Source organism: Oncorhynchus mykiss, chromosome 30, assembly GCF_057628025.1.
Source record: "Oncorhynchus mykiss isolate SJ-2025 chromosome 30, ASM5762802v1, whole genome shotgun sequence".
Classification (NCBI taxonomy): domain Eukaryota; kingdom Metazoa; phylum Chordata; class Actinopteri; order Salmoniformes; family Salmonidae; genus Oncorhynchus; species Oncorhynchus mykiss.
The window spans coordinates 34,849,029-34,871,626 of NC_143051.1; the positions used below are offsets into that span (position 1 = coordinate 34,849,029).

A 22,598-nucleotide genomic window follows, 5' to 3' on the forward strand; every position below is an offset into this window, starting at 1 on the left:
ACTGTAGCTTCAGAAGGGGGTGCATCGACCGTAGAGCCAGAGATAAACAAATAGTCTGACAAACAGACACGGAGCGCTTCGTCAGTGCACCACATCTGCTTCTCCACGGTCAGATCCTCCATAGGACCTGCTTCTCCGTAGGTACTGGTCCTCCATTGGCGAACGTTTTGCGCCCACCTGGGTGATGCCACGGCTAATGAAAAGCGACCACATCTTGGCAGTGATTAAGAACAGTCCCTGAGCCTCCTCTGCCACCTCTACACACAGCATGCAGTACTTGTTGTAATAATTCCCGACAAATGAAACCATAATAATAATATTACACCATTAATATTAATAATAGAGATTTGTCTAACTGTCTAACTAATAACAATGTTCATTTACATCTCTATGGTCCCTCACCAAAGAACATCCGTAATTGCATGTGCAAAACCCGGATGTTATAACAAGAAATTTGCTTACTATTTCAGCAAATCAGCGTGTAGGACGCTTGACTGAGCCATCTAATGACCAATGAGAGGGAAGTATTTTCTAATAAGGGGCGGGCTTTAATCCTAAACAGCAAGGAATAAGTCGCTGACACTTCCTTTCGTGGCCGAGTTGGCAGATAACAAAAGTGGCACAAGGACGGTTAAAGTGAACATGGCCCCCAGCGTGCAGTTGAACGATGCAGTGTCCGACGTAAAAAAGGGAATTCGGGCAATCCTTCTCGGACCCCCTGGTGCTGGGAAAGGAACACAGGTGAGTGAGTTATGCGAAGTGCAGGAATGGGAGACCGCATGGCCGACACTGCCACCTAACTGTATACACCTTGTCCTGAAGTTCATTCTGAATTGGCTTGCATAGCTTTCCCAAGTTTTGTGTAATGAATTGGGTTTCTAGATCAGACGGATGAGGAAGTATAATGCAAGTTGTAGTTAGCTAGCCTAGCTAACAAGTTATGAGCATTTGTTAAGTTGAATGAATGTAGCCATTTCCCTTCGAACTAACGTTATCTGGTGCTGACCAGTTTGATTTGTGAACTTGCAACACTTTGGCACACAGTCAATGTGGTACTCGTCTCTGGAGTCGCATGCCAATGTATTGTATGAAGGGCCCTTTTAACTGACTTTCAAAGTCCCATTAGGTGACTATGCTAATCATACTCTCCAGCTGGCCAGAGTCAACTACTTTCATTTGATCTAACCAGGTTCAATGAACGTGTAGACTATTGACTTCCCTGTCAATAAGCTCAGTGTAATTGTTATTTAGTTTCTGGGAGTCTCTGGTCCGGGAGAACAATAGGTTGTTCATGGTTTTGTTTGAAATGTGTTTGTGCTGGAACACCTGCAGCTTCCCAGGACCGAAGTTGGGGACGTCTGTACTTCCTTGCTGTAGTGGCTGGATAGCTGCACAGCATTGCCTTATAAAACACTACCATTTTTTGGGTTGCACAGGTTGGTTAAAGTACTGTAGGGCGTTCAGACACAGTGCTTTCTGAAGGTATTCATACCCCTATTTGGTTGTTACATCCTGAGTTTTTAAAAGCGAATAATTTGAGGTTTTTGGGGGGTCAATGGCCGACGCATAATACCTTATGACGGGGTTGCCCCAACTCGGGGCTGGCCTGTGGATGGTTTTATTTGACATTCTTTAAAAAATTGATTAATTGAGAAGCTGTAATGTCTTGATTCTAAGTATTCATCCCCGTTGTTATGGCAAGCCTAAATAAGTTAAGGGGGAAAAATGTGCTTAAGTTGCATGGACTGTGTGCAATAGTGTTTAACATGCTTTCTAAATGACTACCTCATCTCTGTACCCTACACATACAATTAATTATCTGTAAGGTCGTGCAGTGAATTTCAAACACAGATTCAACCACAAAGACCAGGGAGGTTTTCCAATGCATCGGAAAGAAGGGCACCTATTGGTAGCTGGGTAACAATATAAATAAATTAATAATATTTTTAAAAAGACGTTGAGTATACTAATTACACTTTGGATACACCCAGTCACTACAAAGATACAGGTGTCCTTCCTATCTCAGTTGCTGGAAAGGAAGGAAGTCGCTCAGGGATTTCACCATGAGGGCAATGGTGACTTGCAAACAGTTAGCGTTTAATGGCTATGATAGAAAACTGAGGATGGATCGACATTGTAGTTACTCCACAATACTAACCTAATTGACAGTGAAAATAAAAATATTCTGAAGCAAAGCTCTAAAGTAATACTGCAAAAAATGTGGCAAAGCAATTCACTTTTAGTCCTGAATAGACAGTGTTAAGTTTGGGTCAAATACAACACATTAGAGTACCGCTATCTATATTTTCAAGCATAGTGGTGGCTGCATCATGTTACGATTATGGGTTATGCTTGTTATCATAAAGGCTTGGAGTTTTTCAGGATAAAAAAAAGTTTACGAAATGGAGCTATGCACAGGGAAAACCAGGTTGTCTGCTTTCTAGCAGACACTGGGATATGAATTTTCATTGTCTAAAATGAGGCCAAATATACACTGGATTTGTTTACCAAGAAGACGGTGAATGTTGCTCAGTTACGGTTTTGTCTTAAACCTGCATGAAAATCTATGGCAAGACTTGACAATGGTTGTCTAACAGTGATCAACAACCAACTTGAGAGCTTGAAGAATGTTGATCAGCATAATGGGCAAATATTGTACAATCCAGGTGTGCAAAGCTCTTAGACTTAACCAGAAAGACTCACAGCTGTAATCGCTGCCAAAGGGGATTCTAACATGTGTTGACTCGGTGGTATGAGTACTTATGTCATTTAGATATTTCAATTCCATACATTTTCTAACATTTCTAAAAACATTGTGTCATTATGGGGTATTGTGTGTAGATGGGTGAGATTAAAAATATATATTCATCCATTTTGAATTCAGCCTGTAACACAACAAAATGTGGAATAAGTCGAGGGGTATGAATACTTTCTGAAGGCACTGTACTTGTGGTCTGGCTTGGAAGCTCTTAAGTATTTAGTCCCTTGGGGGTTTGGTCTTTAGCTCTCAGTCGTGGCGCAACTTGAACATCACTGTGAAATTTAAAAACAAAATGGCAACACGGTTGTCTCCTTGAAACAACTGTACTGCATGTGCTATGGCATTTAATTATTCAACCCACGTTTGTTTTTCCAGAAGTGTCCCATGCCCTCCACATACATCTAGACATTAGTCTCATGTCATAGGTGGAGGCTGGAGGGATGTTGCTATCAACTATTAAGATTCAGCACGACTTGAATGCCTTGAAGGACTCTCGCCTGTTGTATTAGTTTGACATGTTGGGGGGTGGAAATGCGTTGCTGTACTTTTCTTCAGAGTTGTCAAGTTACACTTTTGAAACATGAGACATGGCTACATAAATGCTACCCCTGTTGCCTTTGCAACATTAGGCTTAATGCCAATAATCCCCCTCCCTCCCAGGCTCCTCGGTTGGCAGAGCAGTACTGTGTGTGTCATCTGGCCACGGGGGACATGCTGAGGGCAATGGTGGCCTCTGGCTCTGAGCTCGGCAAGAGGCTCAAGGAGACCATGGATGCCGGGAAACTGGTAAGATGTGTTCATATGTTAGTTCTGACCGTGTCTCTGTGCTCATTTTAATAGGAATGAATCTGTTTTGTGTCACTGGTTCTGTAGATTAGTGGTAATCTGAGACCGGTTTACTTGGACCTCTGTCCCAATTGTGTGTTCTCATGCCTTTTTTTGTCTCACTGCTTATCACTGTCAACTTACTCATAGGTCAGTGACGAGATGGTGGTAGAACTCATAGAAAAGAACCTGGACACGCCTCCCTGTAAGAAGGGGTTCCTATTGGACGGATTCCCCCGCACAGTGAAACAAGCAGAGATGGTGAGGATTGGTTGGTGCCTGACTCTATTTTTGCTGTCAATTCCCAGAGCAAAAGTGTCTCTTGCTGTTACTCAAGCATATGCAGTGATGTAGTGGTTAAACCGATTGCCGGTCGCGGTGGAAAAAAAAGAGTGCTTCCTACACTTTCAATGCATTTTTCTGCAAAAGGTGGGTTAACTGTCGCGCAAAATGAAAAGGATGTGTAAACTGCGTTTACCCTCGACTACATCACTGGGCATATGAACCTGTTTTCTCCCTGCTCCCATGTTTCATGAGTCCCTCTCTCCTAGCTGGATGACTTGCTGGAGAAGCGCACAGAGAAGCTGGACTCTGTGATTGAGTTCTCCGTCGATGACTCCCTACTGGTGCGCAGGATCTGTGGCAGGTAGGACCAAATATTGTATAGCGGGAGAAGAGAGGGGGAGACGTGCTGCGGTGACCTGTGGTTTGATCCAGTTATTATAGACCATTTGTTGGAGAAATTGTCATGAAATGGAGCAATGCCTCCTTAATCCACAACAAACAGTGATCTTTATTGAGGACACGGCTTCATACAGAGGAAATAATTTGGCTATAGTCCATTCCAAATGTTCACATTCGCATGTCAAAAGGGGTTCTTTGTGTGGCCATTATGTGGTGTAAAATGTGGGCCAATGGCAGTGTGGTTGGGCTTGATGGAGGATGGGAGTGTTGTTGAAATGGTGTTAAACCATGTGGCCCATTAACTTTCTCCCCCCTCAGACTAATTCACCAGCCCAGTGGTCGCTCCTACCACGAGGAGTTCAATCCACCCAAAGAGCCCATGAAGGATGACGTAAGTACCTTGACGAACGTCCCCCTTTCTGAGTCTGGAAACCCTACTTCTATTGTAGAACCCAGAGGAAGCTGGTTGTATAATCCTTTAATCACATGTTTTCAAATGTTTCTGGGTCAATTTGCACTTCAAAAAGTGTGTGCCCGCTCAGTGTTTGAACAAATATTAACTTTTAACGTGTGTGTTCTTATAGAAGTGTGTGTCTGTCATATGAAGAATGTAGTGGCTCATTTGAAAAGACTCTTTCACAAGTGTTGTGACACACAATCCCTTGGCTAGGAGTTGTTCCGTGCAGGTGGCTTTGAGCTCTTGTTACAGATGCACAGAAATGGCTTTCAACACACAAATCAAAAGGGTTCTAGTGTGGTACCCAGAGATGTAGATCGGTGCTACTGGCTTGGAAATCTTTGACACCGCTCAAGGCCTTCACAAGCCCTTCTGTGTTCATCATAGATCCGAAAGGACTGGATAGGAGGTAATTAATATGGTAGAAGATGCACTTGACCATCTGGAGGGCTAGAGGGAGCCCTCACCATATTTCTTAAACCTATCAAATTTGTATAGATCTGTGAACACTGAAAGTGTTGGGAGGAAGAGAGAAATAAATAACGGGAGAGAAACCAATATGGCGCTTTTCAGTCATATGAACCCTAATGTCTTCTCTCTCTGTCCCCCATCAGGTGACAGGGCAGCCGCTGATGCGCCGCAGCGACGACAACGCGTCGACGCTGCGCTCGCGGCTAGAGGCCTACCACCGGCAGACGGTGCCCTTAGTCAAGTACTACAGCGCCCGCGGCCTGCACAAGGCCGTCGACGCTGCCCAGTCCCCCGACGTCGTCTTCGCCTCCATCCTCGCCGCCTTCTCCTCGGCTACAGCCGCCCCCTGTAAAGACCTGGTGCTCTTCGTCTAAGCTCCCTTCCACTTCAGTCGCTTCTTCACTCTCAGGACTCTGGTCCGTGCTCCTTTCGTCTAGCTTTCCAACTCTCCTCCTCGGGACTAGTCTGTGCTCCGTTCTCTACGGCTCTACTTTCTGGTGGGGTGTACTTGTATTTGAATGCGCTCCTCTACTAGGACTTTCCCCGGAAACTACAGAGAATAGCTGATTTTATAATGGTGTGTATAAGATAAGTGTAACGTCCCCCTTGGGTCAGGTATACATATTGGTGGAAATGTATCTTCATTGTGATGGCCCTTGTACTTGGATTAAATTGAGCAAGCTGTAGGGAATATGGACGTGATTAAAAATGCATTACAGTAAATGTAATACATCTTAATGTGATGTCATTAGTTTGAAAAATTAATGACGGGGATAGATGATGCGAATGTCAGTCTACTCAGAAATGAATTATCTACTTGACTCTTGTACTTTGACACTTGGTGTGCATTGATGTTCTTTGGTTAGTGAAACTGAAAGCATGCCTTTTTTTTCTAGAGCATAGCCACAAACAAAAAGTACCTGTCATACCGATGTATATTTAGTTCCTGTTAACCAACACTATTTTTATGTTCCCATTGATACGATTTCCATCCCGCTCTATAAATAGGCTACCTGTTGACTCATTTGTCCTTTCCTTTCTAGATTTTTGTCCCTTCTCCCTCTCTGTAGTCAACTGTGATCTCTGCATTTGGATGAAACATCTGCATGCCGATTGTGACTTATTGCCTTTGAATGTGACTGCATGATGTTCTCATGGTAGTCAGAAAACAATAGCAGTTGTATTGTGTAAAGCTATATTGGCCAGTAGGCTTGCTGTGGAAATTTTCCTAGCTTGACTAGATAATGTTAAGTATCAAAACAATGATTATTGAATTCTGCTTTTAGTTCCTGTCGTCAAGTTTGATACGGGCAAATGATTGTTAATGTGCTGCTAAGTCGTGTTGTGGTGCAGTGTTAATTAAAACTCATGTAAAGCCTGACGGCTGACTCTTTATGGTAGTTAATTGCACTAGATGGACAGGATTGTTAAATTGAACACATACAAGGGCCTTTATATGTCCAGTGGTGCAACTTGTCTGTACATGTTCTGCTTCTTGCTGCTTTGAATGACCCAAAACTCAGTATTTTGTTAGAATTTGCAATTGTCTCATGTTTAAATTCACCCTTTTTTCTTTTCCCCCAGCTGATTGAATCCTGGCAATGGGAGCAAGCGGAGGAAGGAGGACATGTTGTACTGTAGCACTTCATTGTGAGATGTTTCTGGAGGATGAGTGAGCATAATGCAGTGCAATCTACCATTAATTAGTGAAGCAATCTTGGAAGTGACTTATGTTTCCCTTCTAATAAAAAGATGCTTTTCTACAATCATGACAATTTTGTAGCCTCCCTTTTGTGCTGTATAACTAATATAATATTGCCTTACTTGCTACTAATAACTCAACTGCAATTACCTCAATATCATGGTTTATGTTGCATATTGTACATGGCTGGGTGGATGTCTTTATGGAACATAATACAGTTTGCATTAGCCTGCATAGTGATTTGGCTAACATTCATACTTGGCAAATGTGTACTAGGGCTAGAAGTTTTTCCCCATCAGGTTACCTGGTCAGGAAAATCTCAAAGTATTATAGACTGAAAGATGTCATTTGAGGAACTGGATCCAAGTACATTGCGCTAGCACTCAATCATATCTGGAAAGTTTGAGAATTCAGTAGGCTACATTTGCCATATCTAATCGACTGCGCTAAGAAATTTCTTATGATTTCAAATTATTTCTGGGAACTCTACACAAATAATGGTAAGCAAGTTTCAGGCGATATCATTACACAGAACCCCAAATGGACTTTAACCTGGTTTATTTCCAAGCACTGTACATTCATTTTGAGCGTTCGATGGTGACAACACCACAGACGGGTGGGGTTTCCTTGTTCTCGGTTTGTGGCGTCACGGACTGGGGCTTTCCTCCATGAGAAGGCAAAGGAGGCTGCGGAGATTCTTCTGTTGCTCTCCTAAAACGGGACAGGACGCGATCTGCATTTCATAATCTATACATACTCCATTTGATATTTTAGGAACAGCGTGTCAGGCCCCGTATAGGAGGTTGAGATGACATCGCCTAGACAACGAATATTTCAACATTCCCAAAGCAAGCGATCGCAGCCCATCGCCATTGACGAATGAACATTCACAGCGGATCCCAGAAAACGGTCTCGTACCAACCCTTCAGGTAAGACTAGTCTGCCTTATTGGGCCTTGACACGAATTGCAACATGTTCAAGATATTCCGATTTTTTGTGGCTTGGAATGTCATGTCGCTCTGTTGCTTACCTGGTAGGCTACATTATGGGAAGTAACACATCTTAACTCTAACAGAAGTGTTACTGTCCGTTACATGGTCAGTTTTTATGAACAGCCAATTGTATATATCCCATATTGTTGTGCATGTTCTGACTGCTCATTCTTGAGTAATACAAAATTACAGTGAGTCATGGCTGGTGATAGTGTACTATAGTACATACTAAGCGTTTGGGTTTATGTCCACTGAACAAAAATATAAACGCTACATGTAAAGTGTTGGCCCTATGTTTCATGAGATGAAATTTAAGATCACAGAAATATTCCATATGCACCTAAAGCATATTTCTCTAAAATGTGCCTAAATTTGTTTACAGCTGTGTTAGTGAGCATTTCTCCTTTGCCAAGATAATCCATCCACTGACCAGTGTGGCATTTCAAGAAGCTTATTAAAAAGCATGATCATTACACAGGTGCACCTTGTGCTGGGGACAATAACAGGCCACTCTAAAATGTGCAGTTTTCTCACACAACACAATGGCAGAGATGTCTCAGGTTTTGAGAGAGTGTGCAATTGACATGCTGACTGCAGGACTGTCCACCAGAGCTGTTGCCAGAGAATTGAATGATAATTTCTCTAACATATGCCACCTCCAATGTTGTTTTAGAGAATTTGGCAATACGTCCAACCGTCCTCACAACCGCAGACCACGTGTAACCACGCCAGCCCAGGACCTCCACATACGGCTTCTACACCTGCGGGATTGTCTGAGACAAGCCACCCAGTATTTCTGTATGTAAAAAAAAAAAAAACTTTGTGGGGAAAAACTCATTCTGATTGGCTGGGCTTGGCTCCCCATTGGGTGGGACTATGCCAAGCCTTGTGCAATCCATAGAGTAGAGCCTAATGAATTTATTTCAATTGACTGATTTCCTTATATGATCACTAACTCACTAAAATCGTTGAAATTGTTGCATTTATATTTTTGTTCATGTATGTTTGTACAGTAGTGTCAGGTGAACTACTGCTTAGCTCCTCTGAACATTTTTTGACATCTCTATTTCAAAGTGCCAGTTGTGTCATATGCCTTCTCATTCTCAATTTTGTCCTCTCTCACCCCCTCACTCTTTCACTCATTCATTCCTGGTACCACCACTCCCCTGTTTGTCCCAAAAGCATTATTGAGGACAGGATATTAATACATTATATATACAGAAGTATGTTGACACTCCTTCAAATGAGTGGATTTGGCTATTTCAGCCACACCCATTGCTGAAAGGTGTATCAAATTGAGCACACAGCCATGCAATCTCCATAGACAAACATTGGCAGTGGAATGGCCTACTGAAGAGCTCAGTGACTTTTAAGGTGGCACCATCATAGGATGCCACCTTTCCAACAAGTCAGTTTGTAGAATTTCAGCCCTGCTAGAGCTGCCCCGGTCAACAGTTCGTGCTGTTATTGTGAAGTGGAAACGTCTAGGAGCAAAAGCGTCAACTGCGAAGAGGTAGACCACACAAGCTCACAGAACGAGACCGCCGAGTGCTGAAGCACGTAGTGCGTAAAAATGTCTGTCTGTTGCAACACTCACTACCGAGTTCCAAACTGCCGCTTGAAGCAACGTCAGCACAATAACTGTTCGTCAGGAGCTTAATGAAATGGGTTTCCATGACCGGACAACCTCACACAAGCCTAAGATCACCATGCTCAATGCCAAGCGTCGGCTGGAGTGGTGTTAAGCTCGCCACCATTGGACTTTGGAGCAGTGGAAATGCGTTCTCTGGATTGACGAATCACGCTTCAACATCTGGTAATCCGACGGACATCTGGATTTTTGGCGAATGCCAGGAGAACGCTACCTGCCCAACTGCATAGTGCCAACTGTACAGTTTGGTGGAGGAGGAATAATGGTCTGGGGCTGTTTTTCATGGTTTGGGCTAGGCCCCTTTGTTCCAGTAAAGGGAAATATTAATGCTACATCATACAATGACATTCTAGACGATTCTGTGCTTCCAACTTTGTGGCAACATTTTGGGGATGGCCCTTTCCTGTTTCAGCATGACAATGCCCCCGTGCACAAAGCAAGGTCCATACAGAAAGGGTTTGTCAAGATCGGTGTGGAAGAACTTGACAGCCCTGCGCTTTTGACAGCCACATACCTTTGGCCATGTAGTGTATCATTCCGTTGAGCTAGAAAAGAGGTGACGACATGCAACCCTGAAAGCATGATATCCAGCTGCTTGCTCTAGTTACCATCTGTCCTCAACAACTAACAGAAAAGCAATACTCACTTCCCCACAACTACAGTTGAAGTCGGACGTTTACATACACCTTAGCCAAATACATTTCAACTCAGTTTTTCATAATTCCTGACATTTAATCCTAGTAAAAATTCCCTGTTTTAGGTCAGTTAGGATCACCACTTTATTTTAAGAATGTGAAATGTCAGAATAATAGTAGAGTGATTTATTTCAGCTTTTATTTCTTTCATCACATTCCCATTGGGTCAGAAGTTTACATACACCCAATTGGTATTTGGTAGCATTGCCTTTAAATTGTTTGACTTGGGTCAAACGTTTCGTGCAGCCTTCCACAAGCTTCCCACAATAAGTTGGGTGAGTTTTGGCCCATTCCTCCTGACTGAGCTGGTGTAACTCAGTCAGGTTTGTAGGCCTCCTTGCTTGCACACGCTTTTTCAGTTCTGCCCACAAATGTTCTATAGGATTGAGGTCATGGCTTTGTGATGGCCACTCCAATACCTTTACTTTGTTGTCCTTAAGCCATTTTGCCTCAACTTTGGAAGTATGCTTGGGGTCATTGTCCATTTGGAAGACCCATTTGCGACCAAGCTTGTCTTGAGATGTTGCTTCAATATATCCACATAATTGTCCTACCTCATGATGCCATCTATTTTGTGAAGTGCACCAGTCTCTCCTGCAGCAATCCACACCACAACATGATGCTGCCACCCCCGTGCTTCACGGTTGGGATGGTGTTCTTCGGCTTGCAAGCCTCCCCCTTTTCCTCCAAATTATGTTTGGTCATTATGGCCAAACAGTTCTATTTTTGTTTCTTCAGACCAGAGGACATTTCTCCAAAAAGTACGATATTTGTCCCCATGTGCAGTTGCAAACCGTAGTCTGGCTTTTTTATGGCAGTTTTGGAGCAGTGGCTTCTTCCTTGCTGAGCGGCCTTTCAGGTTATGTCGATATAGGCCTCGTTTTACTGTGGATATAGATACTTTTGTACCTGTTTCCTCCAGCATCTTCACAAGGTCTTTTGCTATTGTTCTGGGATTGATTTGCACTTTTTGCATCAAAGTATGTTCATCTCTAGGAGACAGAACGCGTCTCCTTCCTGAGCGGAATGACGGCTGCGTGGTCCCATGGTGTTTATACTTGCATACTATTGTTTGTACAGATGAACGTGGTACCTTCAGGTGTTTGGAAATTGCTCCCAAGGATGAACCAGACTTGTTGAGATCTACAAAAAAAATTCTGAGGTCTTGGCTGATTTCTTTTGATTTAACCATGATGTCAAGCAAAGAGGCACTGAGTTTGAAGATAGGCCTTGAAATAATCCACAGGTACACCTCCAATTGACTCAAAGGATGACAATTAGCCTATCAGAAGCTTCTAAAGCCATGCCATAATTTTCTGGAATTTTCCAAGCTGTTTAAAGGCACAGTCAACTTAGTGTTTGTAAACTCCTGACCCACTGGAAATGTGACACAGTGAATTATAAGTGAAATAATCTGTCTGCAAATAATTGTTAGAAAAAATGACTTGTGTCATGCACTAAGTCCTCACCGACTTGCCAAAACTATAGTTTGTTAACAAGAAATTTGTGGGGTGGTTGAAAAACGAGTTTGAATGACTCCAACCTAAGTGTATGTAAACTTCCGACTTCAACTGTATATTCCCATAAGCGACCTCTATTTATTAGAAATGCTGAGGTCATTACTAGTCTGAAGTCCAATATAGTGGAACTATTCTCACAATCATAGTTTGTTAAGGCCCACAAGCTTCAGGTTACAGTCGCCTGGAAGTCGACCATAATAGGCCTATGTGACATCTCTGTCCCCACTCACATGCACTGTCCTAACTGACACGTCTCTCCGCCTTCTCCTTCATTCTCTTCCCCCCTCGAATTACCCATCCCCTCCCTGACTTTCATGCCCACTGGTCAGTTGGTAGACCCTGATCGGTGTTTGTGGATTGGAGCTCAGTGAGCTATGGCTGTGGAGCTGGGGCCTGGGTCTGGGTCTGGGCCTGGGCCTGCGCTCTGCCACTGTGGCTTCTCCAGGCTTCACATGAAACGTTCAGTTTGCCTCCTGAAGGCTCCTCTAACTTTTATACCTTGTCAGCTCAGGTATTCAATCTAGCAACCTTTTGGTTACTGGCCCAAAGCTCTAACCACTAGGCTACCTGCCGCCCCATACATGTAAGACTTAAGTGTGTGTGTGTATGCGCGCATGTGTGTTTGTGTTTGACGACGTGTCTGTAATGTGTGTACGACTGGGTGTATAAGTATGTGGGTGCGTCTCATGTGCGTTCGAGTGCTTGGGATGGGGGTATTCCAGGGTATTTATTTTGCTTCATTTTGTTTGAATGCTTGATTGACTGTCCACTGCAGACAAGCTCATCGCTGCCAGCTTCAGTTCTGCAGAGGAATCACAAAGTCGGGTTTCTCTAGGTGCTTCCACAGAATGGCCCACGACTGTCTCTGGCACACAACTCTTCAAACTCCCACATCTACCATTACTGAAAGTGTGGGAGGGCTCCACAAGGCCACCAAATGGCCTCCAAACTCTATGAATCAATAGGTAACTAGATAATGGAGCTTTTAGCTGAACAGAAGGAAATGTTTCCTTTTTTAACCCAGTCAGCATGTAATATCATCACATCGTGACATGACTCAACTGGCCTGGTGTTTGGATGCGGCAGCGGCGTTGGCCTGCCCAGCCCTTCTAGCGAGCTACTGAGACATGACGATGCCCTTGTCACAGAGCGAGAGGAACGAGAGGGAGACCTAGAAAGAGCGAGAAGGAACAAGAGGGAGAGAGAGGAGAGGCGAGGTTGAAAGAGGGGTGTATAACTGTGTCGTAGCCAGAGGGGCAGTTCACTCTGTTACCTCCCTCTGTATTAGGTCCTGCCAGGAGATTAAGTCAGAAGGACACACTGAGTTGCATCTGTCTCTCTAGCCAGAGGGGCATCTCACTGCCTCACCCTGTCACCATTTTGTTTTATTACGCCCTTCTGCTCTAATGAACTTAGAACATTAAACCAGTAAATCTGAGTTCACAGAGACCACTTGCTCCATCCAGAGACACAGGCCTCAGTCCTCAGTTACAGCTCAGGGCTTACAGAGGCTTTAGGAAGTATCACTACAAACCAGCTAATTAGCTTGCCAAACACTCTGTCAGTCTTTGTACACAAACAACACACCGATGTGAATCGGATGGTTTGTGTGGTGGTGAGCTTCATTGACTTTTAGGCCTACTGGAGTACAGTACTACTGTATCAGTACGATACAATGCACCCTTTGATTGTGTTGCTGCATCCCTGAATATCAACCAAATCCCTGAATAATATGAATAAAACAATTTTGTGAGTAATTTCTGTATTTCTCTTTATTTTTATAAAGCATAATCAAAGTAGCCAAAGGGAAACACTTGAAATATAGCACAACAGTATAATAGGAACTTTCCCAGTCTTCCCTTTGACTTTGGTTGGATGTCCCTGGGAAAAAAGAAACCCATGCTTTTATTGTCTTCATTTTGCATAATGTATTTGCAGAGGCTTGTTAAGTATATCCCCAACACAGCTCTGCTGCAGCAGCATTTCAGCTCTAAGTGACTCAGTAGCATTTCAGCTCTAAGTGACTCAGCGGCTTTCAGCTCTAAGTGACTCAGCAGCATTTCAGCTCTAAGTAACTCAGCGGCTTTCAGCTCTAAGTGACTCGGCAGCATTTCAGCTCTAAGTGACTCAGTGGCTTTCAGCTCTAAGTGACTCAGCAGCATTTCAGCTCTAAGTAACTCAGCGGCTTTCAGCTCTAAGTGACTCAGCAGCATTTCAGCTCTAAGTGACTCAGTGGCTTTCAGCTCTAAGTGACTCAGCAGCATTTCAGCTCTATGTGACTCAGCGGCTTTCAGCTCTAAGTGACTCAGCGGCTTGTGTAACAACTATCAGGTATTTCGGTAGCAAAGCTCCACTACCGTTCAAAAGTTTGGGGTCACATAGAAATGTCCTTGTTTTTGAAAGAAAACCATTGTTTTTGTCCATTATAATAACATCAAATTGACCAGAAATACAGTGTAGACATTGTTAATGTTATAAATTACTATTGTAGCTGGAAACTGAAGATTATTTTATGGAATATGTACATAGGTGTATATAGGTCCATTATCAGCAACCATCGCTCCTGTGTTCCAATGGCACGTTGTGTTAGCTAATCCAAGTTTATCATTTTAAAAGGCTAATTGATCATTAGAAAACCCTTTTGCCATTATGTTGGCACAGCTGAAAACTGTTGTCCTGATTAAAGAAGCAATAAAACTGTCCTTCTTTAGACTAGTTGAGTATCTGGAGCATCAGCATTTGTGGGTTCGATTACACGCTCAAAATGTCCAGAAACAAAGAATTTCTTCTGAAACTCGTCAGTCTATTTGTGTTCTGAGAAATGAAGGCTATTCCATGGAGAAATTGTCAAGAAACTGAAGATCTCGTACAACGCTGTGTACTACTCCCTTCACAGAACAGCGCAAACTGGCTCTAACCAGAATAGAAAGAGGAGTGGGAGGCCCTGGTGTACAATTGAGCAAGAGGACATGTACATTAGAGCGTCTAGTTTGAGAAACAGACACCTGACAAGTCCTCAACTGGCAGCTTCATTAAATAGTACACGCAAAACATGAGTCTCAACGTGAACAGAGGCAACTCCGGGATGATGGCCTTCTAGGCAGTGTTCCTCTGTCCAGTGTCTGTTTTCTTTTGCCCATCTTAATCTTTTCTTTTTATTGGCCAGTCTGAGATATGGCTTTTTCTATTGCTTCTTTAATCAGCACTACAGTTTTCAGCTGTGCTAACATAATGTCAAAAGGGTTTTGTAATGATAAATTAGCCTTTTGAAATGATAAACTTGGATAAGCTAACACAACTTGTCACTGGAACACAGGAGTGATGGTTGCTGATAATGGCCGTCTGTACGTCTATGTAGATATTCCATAAAAAAATATGCCGTTTCCGGCTGTAATAGTCATTTACAACATTAACAATGTCTACACTGTATTTCTGATCAATTTGATGTTATTTTAATGGACCAAAAAAATGACTTTTCTTTCAAAAACAAGGACCTTTCTAAGTGAATGGTAGTGTATATTACGCCTAAATGATTTACAGTAAGTTTGTGTATGTGAATGTGTGTAGATGTAGGTTCATAGGGCCCCTGGGAAGGATGTCGGATCCTAAAGTGCTCAGATTGTACAGTTTCAGTGTCTTCCGCAGACAGAAATGCTTAGACTAGGCCAAACAAACTGAAAGAACAAACTGGCCCCACTTAATGTCCAAAAAGAGAAATGTCTCTGTTAAGAGGATGAGAGGCTATGCATACAGTTGACTCACAGTGCAGCAGCAAGGATAACAATATTTGACTTGTCTGAGAGGTTTTTAATGCAGAAGACAAGCTAGAGAGCTGCTCAGAGGCAAAAGAAAACAATTTCATTAGTGTAATTGTTCATCACAGTGAGAGATTGTGTGTGTGTGTGTGTGTGTGTGTGTGTGTGTGTGTGTGAGCCAGTGAGCAGCAGTCGGGTGGGAGGAAAAGTGAGGGACAAAGAGTGTGCTGATCACAGAATCCAGACCACTGAGTCTTCAGCCTGTTTATGCCCATCTGCCATGCCTCCTCACTCACACCCCTCTCTCTCTATATCACACAAAACTTTAGATACTGCACTGAACAAAACTATAAACTCAACATGCAACAATTTCAAAGATTTTACTGAGTTGCAGTTCATATGGAAATCAGTCAATTGAAATAAATTCATTAGGCCCTAATCTATAGATTTCACATGACAGGGAATACATGTTGGTCACAGGTACCTTATAAAAAGGTTGGGGAGTGGATCAGAAAACCAGTCAGTATCTGGAGTGTATCATTTGCCTCATGCAGCATGACACATCGCCTTCACATAGAGTTGATCAGGCTGTTGATTGTGGCCTGTGAAATGTTCCACCCTTCAATGGCTGTGCGAAGTTGCTGGATATAGGCGGGAACTGGAACACGCTGTTGTGCACGTCGATCCAGAGCATCCAAAACATGCTCAATGGGTAACATGTCTGCTGAGGATGCAGGCCATGGAAGATCTGGGACATTTTCAACTTCCAGGAATTGTGTACAGATATGGGATCGTGCATTATAATGCTGAAACGTGAGGTGATGGCGGCGGATGAATGGCGCTGTGCTTTCAAATGGCCATTTATAAAATGCAATTATGTTCGTTGTCCGAAGCTTATGCCTGCCCATCCCATAACCCCACTGCCACCATGGGGCACTCTGTTGACAACGTTGACATCAACAAACCACTCGCCCACATGACGCCATACACGCTGTGTGCCATCTGTTGAAACCGGGAATTATCCGTGAAGAGCACACTTCTCCAGCGTGCCAGTGGTCATCGAAGGTGAGCGTTTGCCCGCTGATGACCTTCCCTGAGATGGATCTGACAGTTTGTGCAGAAATTCTTCGGTTGTACTAAACCCACAGTTTCATCAGCTGTCCGGGTGGCTGGTCTCAGACGATCCCACAGGTGAAGAAACGGGATGTGGAGGTTTCTGGGCTGGCGTGGTTACATGTACCAATAGTATTTCAATCAATCATGGCTAGCTATATACAGTATCTATGTTAGCCCTTTCCCATATACCCTTCTGTCAACAAGGGCTGAAGTCTAATGTTTTATGAGTCAGTACACATACTGATTGATCCTCTCTCTGTGTCTGTTTCAGCCTCCTGCACTCAGAGGCTACTACTTGAATCAGAATCATATTTGCCTTGTAGTCTAGAGAGAGGATCAACCAGTACACTATGGACCTGTAGTCCAGAGGCCAGGTATACTGTAGGAGGAGAAAATCAGGCCAGGACTCTGTTATGACTCAGTGTGTGTGCTTAGAAGGTGGGTGTGCTACCTTAGACAGTGGCACAGGTTCTGAATATCAACCCTCATAACTCTCATTCTCTCATCCTTTCTCCTTAACTTAGCATAACATTATCTGCATACAGACACACACTCACCTATAACACTGTATAAATACACACCTACATTAAGCAGTACTGTAATTACCAATGTCTACATTATCTATAAATTACAAGAGTACATGTGGTGTGTGTGTGTGCGTGCGTGTGTGTGTGTGTGTGCACGTAAGTGCCAGAGTCACTGAGTGGGTCGCTCATTGCTCGGCTCATAGTGAGCATCGGCATGGCAACCGCATTAGCAGCCCAGTGTGAAGTGGAGAGCAGCTCGAGACTGTGTGTGTGTGAGAGAGAGAGAGGGTTTCATATTGACGGAGCGAGACAAGAGAAGAGCAGATGAGAGAAAGAACGAGAAGGAATGATAGAGGTTAAATAATATAGAAGGTAATTGGACTGATTAATATGTTTGCTTCCCCTTCAAGATACATTGTCATTATCATTAGTAAGTGTGAGTCAATGAGCAAGTTTTTATCAGTGATTATGCTAGCTGTGCGTGTGCATAGTGTACAGTGCATTCGGAAAGTATTCAGACCCCTTGACTTTTTCCACATTTTGTTACGTTACAGCCTTATTCTAAAATCGATTAAATCATTTTTTCCCCCTCATCAATCTACACACAATACCCCATAAAAAAAGGCAATATCACATTTACATAAGTATTCAGACTCTTTACTCAGTACTTTGTTGAAGCACTTTTGGCAGCGATTACAGCCTTGAGTCTTCTTGGGAATGATGGTACAAGCTTGGCGCACCTGTATTTGGGAAGTGTCTCTCATTCTTCTCTGCAGATCCTCCCAAGCTCTGTCATGTTGGATGGGGAGCGTCGCTGCACAGATATTTTCAGGTCTCTCCAGAGATGTTCGATTGGGTTCAAGTCAGGGCTCTGGCTGGGCCTCTCAAGGACCTTCACACTTCTCCCGAAGCCACTCCTGCATTGTCTTGGCTGTGTTCTTAGGGTCATTGTCTTGTTGGAAGGTGACCCTTTGCCCCAGTCTGAGGTCATGAGCACCTCTGGAGCAGGTTTTCATCACTGTACTTTGCGCCGGTCATCGTTCCCTCCATCCTGACTAGTCTCCAAGTCCCTGCCGCTGAATAACATCCCCACAGCATGATGCTGCCACCACCATGCTTCACCGTAGGGATGGTGCCTGGTTTCCTCCAGACGTGATGCTTGGCATTCAGGCTAAAGAGATCAATCTTGATTTGATCAGACCAGTGAATCTTGTTTCTCATGGTCTGAGAGTTTTAGGTGCCTTTTGGCTAACTCGAAGCAGGCTGTCATGTGCCTTTTAATGAGTAGTGGTGGAGTGCTGCAGAGATGTTTGTCCTTCTGGAAGGTTCTCCCTTCTCCACAAAGGATCTCTGGAGCTCTGTTAGAGTGACCATCTGGTTCTTGATCACCTCCCTGACCAAGGCCCTTCTCCCAATATTGCTCAGTTTGGCCGCCAGGCATCCATCTCTAGGAAGAATCTTGGTGGTTCCAAACTTCTTCCATTTAAGAATGATGGAGGCCATTGTGTTCTTGGGGACCTTCAATGCTATGGACAATTCCTTTGACCTCATGACTTGGTTTTTGGTCCACAGTGGGACCTTATATAGACAGGTGTGTGCCTTTCCAAATCATGTCCAATCAATTGAGTTTATCACAGGGTGACTCCAATCAAGTTGTAGAAACACCTCTTGAATGAACAATTGAAACAGGTTGCACCTGAGCTCAATCTCATAGCAAAGGGTCTGAATACTTATGTACATTTGGTATTTATGTTTTTTATTTTAAATACATTTGCAAAAATGTCTAAAAACCTTTTTTTTGCTTTGTCATTATGGGGTATTGTGTGTTGATTAATGAGGGGGGGGGAGTAATTTAATACATTTTAGAATAAGGCTATAACGTAACAAAGTGTAAAATGTCAAGGGGTCTGAATACTTTCCGAATGCACTGTATTTAATATCTTCTTCCTGGCTATCTGCACCAAGAGTTCATTGTGAAGTCGAAAAAGAGAGATAGAGAACGAGCAAGGAGGGAGAGGTGTGTCATACTGAGCATGCTCCCTGGGCTCTTTGCACTGCTAACTTCCTGTTATCTTCTTCCTCCTCACAGACGGTTGATTGAGAGTGTAAGAGAGACACACAGAAGGGAAGAGGAGAAGAACAAGAGAGAATAAAGGACTAGAGAAGAAAATCTGACTGGAGCAACCACCAAGAAGGATTTAAGAACATTTGAATAACCTCCAAGACGTTGTTCTTTAAATTCTAGAACCTATCATGTTTTTTTTCCTCCTCGTTTGAATTGAGAAACATTTACTGAGAAGGGACATTGACGTTTTTTGTTGTAGTCATTCTCCTCTTTGTGGTTTACAGTAACAGTTTACTGTCAGTTTGGACCCCCATGTTTGTTTCGATGAAAGCACACCTGTTACTTTTCTCACATTCTTGATTTGGAGCAACTGAGTGTGAGAGGTGTGAACGCCAGTGGGAGGAAGGGGACTTTGTTTCTTTCACTTTTGTCTTCTCGTTTATAGTTCCATTTTTTGTGTTCCATTGTTTCTTGTCAGAGGAAGGGGAAAAGGGGTTTCCAACTGGGTATCAGTGACATTCCATTCTGGTTTCACCCAAGGACAAGTACCCTTGTGTGTGTGTGTGTGTGTGAGGAAAGCTTTGTCACAGTGATATAAGACTATAATAAGAGTGGAAAAGGAAAGAAGCTTCGTGTGTCACTTTCTGGGAAAATGGGATCGGAAAGGGACTCGGAATCCCCCCACTCCTCGGTGAGCGGCATTCCCAACCCCAAATGCCGGGCACCAGGAAAACGCCAAGGACGCATCTCCTTCCACAGCCTTTTCCACAGCAAACGGGGTTCCCGGAGCGCCAATGTAGGGGCGGCCACACCTTTATCCCAGCTCCACAACCAAAACCATCAACAACAGCAACTCACCCCCCTTGTCCCCCCCGTAGTCCCTTCTACCCCCACACCTAACACAGCCACCACCACCACCACCACCACCACGGACGCCCCCCAGGACCCAGCCACCTCCCCCACCTCCACCCCAACAGAGCCCCTCTCTTCCAGTCGGCTCTCCCTGGGTCCGCCCCAGTCCTCCAGCTCCACGACCACCAGCACCTCTCATCCAGCGGACTTCCTGGAGTGCCCCCTGTGCCTGGTGCCCCAGCCCCCCGAACAGCTCCCTGAGCTGCTGGGCTGCAGCCACCGCTCCTGCCTGTGCTGCCTCCGCCAGTACCTGCGCATCGAGATCACTGAGAGCCGCGTCCACCTCAGCTGCCCCGAGTGCTCGGAGCGCCTGGCGCCTCATCAGGTGGCGGACATTTTGGACGACGTAGGTCTGCTGGAGAAGTATGAGGAGTTCCTACTGCGACGCTGCCTGGCCTCCGACCCAGACTGCCGCTGGTGTCCCGCGCCCGACTGCGGGTAAGAGTTAATTTCCGTTGTTAACTGGCCTCGTAACCTGAGTGTGAACCTGAACCTTAACCCTAACTCTACAGAGCCATCACTGTCTAGCCATGGTAGAAGGGGCGGAAGTACCTTAAAGCGCTTTCTGACCACAAATGTGCTTATAACCCCTGAACGTAACCGTTACCTTTACCAAACCCTTACCATTATCTCAAACTATACCTTTTTTTTGTTGGTTTGCAGATTCATGCTTTCAAAGCAGTGTTCTGTCAGTTATCCAAAGTCTGAGGATGTTAGTCGTGAACTGGAATGACCTCCAGTGTTATAACAAGCTTTAGAGGTGACAAAAGTGAGAGGAAAGATTTATAGCCTAGAATTCTCTAAGTAGGTTAGAATGTTGCAGACTATTATGTGGTTACTAGGGGAAGGACAGTGCTCAGTGGCTGATCGTGTAATGTGATATGGGGAAATTTCTGATAAACTGGTAGGAGCCTATTTTCTGTGTGTGTGTGCGACACGCAAGTGTTTATGTGTGTGTGTATGTATGTCTGTGTTTGTGTGTAGGTGACACACGCATGCATGTGTGTGTAGGAGCGAAAGCACAGATTATCTGTGCTGGTTATATTCAAAGGAAACATACCAGTTTGGTAATGTGAATCCTGTCAGACAGAGGGGAAGGACCAAGACAGTGGGCTGGACTATAGATGACCTACATTCTAAAAAGACCAGAATGACTCACTACACAACTATTCCCTCTCTACAGCCCTACCATGGAAAGGTCTAGTGTGGTTTGGGCTAACGGGAGTGGAGCTTTTCAAAGGGGCACTCTGTGTGTGTGTGTGTCATCATTGACCTACTTGAAGAGTACAGATTCCATACACTTGACATTGTGTATGTCATAATGGTACTACATTGTCGTAGGTAAGGAATATGTGGCCTTGGTCATAGTAAAGTGGCTTGGATTGTCCCTGGCTGTGGAGTCTCGGGGACCTCTGTCTAAATCGCTCTTTCTTTATTTGTCTTTCACTTTCTTTCTCTCTTTAAAAAAAAAACCAGACTACTTAACTCACTTGAATGATCACGCACACACCAGGGTTTGGCTCAATTTAGAATTTCGGGAATTGACTCCCATTCAGGCTGTAATACAACAAAATGTGGAATAAGTCAAGGGTATGATTACTTTCTGAAGGCACTGTAGAATAGATTAGGCATTTAATTATATTTCCTTTCGAATTGGAGTTCTGTATCCTGTTTACTATATATATATATATATATATATATATATATATATATATATATATATATATATATATATATATATATATATATATATATACACACACATACACATACACACACACACACACACACACCATCTCAATCTATTATTCTTGTGAAGATTTTAACTCTTGAGCTTCATTGTCCTTTAGTCTCATTGGTCAGTTCCCTCCCCATTCCCCAATCAGACCTCACTGATTGACTGGGGGAGACAACCAATCAGAGCAGCGATAGGTCTATGGTTGCTCTGCAGGCTGTCAGTTGCTATGGTGACTAGTGATGCGGCACAGATGTATCCAGTGTTGCCAGGGGTAACGGAGAGGTTGGGATTTATTTAAAGTGATCATTACTACCCACCACAGCGACCTGTATGCTCTCGTTGCCTGGCCCTTATTACATATTCGTTGCCATACTCACTGGCTCCAGGTCATCTATAAGTCTTTGCTAGGTAAAGCCCCGCCTTATATCAGCTCACTGGTCACCGTAGCAACACCCACCCGTAGCACACGCTCCAGCAGGTATATTTCACTGGTCATCCCCAAAGCCAACACCTCCTTTGGCCGCCTTTCCTTCCAGTTCTCTGCTGCCAATGACTGGAACAAATTGCAAAAATTACTGAAGCTGGAGACTTATATCTCACTCACTTACTTTAAGCATTAGCTGTCAGAGCAACTTACCGATCACTGCATCTGTACACAGCCCATCTGTAAATAGCCCATCCAACTACCTCATCCACATATTGTTATTTTTTTGCTCTTTTGCACACC

At 43.8% G+C, this 22,598-nt stretch overlaps 2 protein-coding genes across 5 annotated transcripts in view; both read left to right on the forward strand.

Moving 5' to 3' along the window:
• On the forward strand, positions 1-6,970 carry LOC110489317 (adenylate kinase 2, mitochondrial). Of its 3 annotated transcripts, none has more exons than XM_021562042.3 (7): positions 1-741; positions 3,422-3,547; positions 3,737-3,847; positions 4,138-4,232; positions 4,589-4,661; positions 5,342-5,546; positions 6,783-6,970. In XM_021562042.3, the coding sequence occupies exons 1-7, from the start codon at positions 643-645 to the stop codon at positions 6,788-6,790; spliced, it is 717 nt and encodes a 238-aa protein (XP_021417717.1). In that variant the 5' UTR covers positions 1-642; the 3' UTR covers positions 6,791-6,970. The 3 variants fall into 3 exon arrangements, 2 of the variants coding, with proteins under 2 accessions (XP_021417717.1, XP_021417715.1); XR_002468549.3 differs by having other exon boundaries at positions 534-741; positions 5,342-5,775; XM_021562040.3 differs by having other exon boundaries at positions 534-741; positions 5,342-5,614.
• The window catches only part of LOC110489267 (E3 ubiquitin-protein ligase RNF19B), a 24,978-nt gene continuing 9,162 nt past the window's right edge, over positions 6,783-22,598 (forward strand). The window contains exons 1-3 of one of the 2 annotated variants that reach the window (XM_036971070.2): positions 7,101-7,829; positions 8,566-8,690; positions 19,246-20,571. In XM_036971070.2, coding sequence (XP_036826965.2) covers positions 19,874-20,571 — 698 coding nt within the window. In that variant the 5' untranslated portion in view covers positions 7,101-7,829; positions 8,566-8,690; positions 19,246-19,873. Of the gene's footprint in view, positions 7,830-8,565; positions 8,691-19,245; positions 20,572-22,598 lie in introns of both variants that reach the window. The other variant, XM_036971068.2, reaches the window with a different exon arrangement.

Bases quoted from the DNA above. Each gene is read 5' to 3' on its own strand.
- LOC110489317 (XM_021562040.3), top strand. From the start codon at position 643: ATGGCCCCCAGCGTGCAGTTGAACGATGCAGTGTCCGACGTAAAAAAG. The intron at 742-3,421 runs GTGAGTGAGTTA...CCTCCCTCCCAG, and splicing joins GTGCTGGGAAAGGAACACAG to GCTCCTCGGTTGGCAGAGCA. The intron at 4,233-4,588 runs GTAGGACCAAAT...CTCCCCCCTCAG, and splicing joins GTGCGCAGGATCTGTGGCAG to ACTAATTCACCAGCCCAGTG.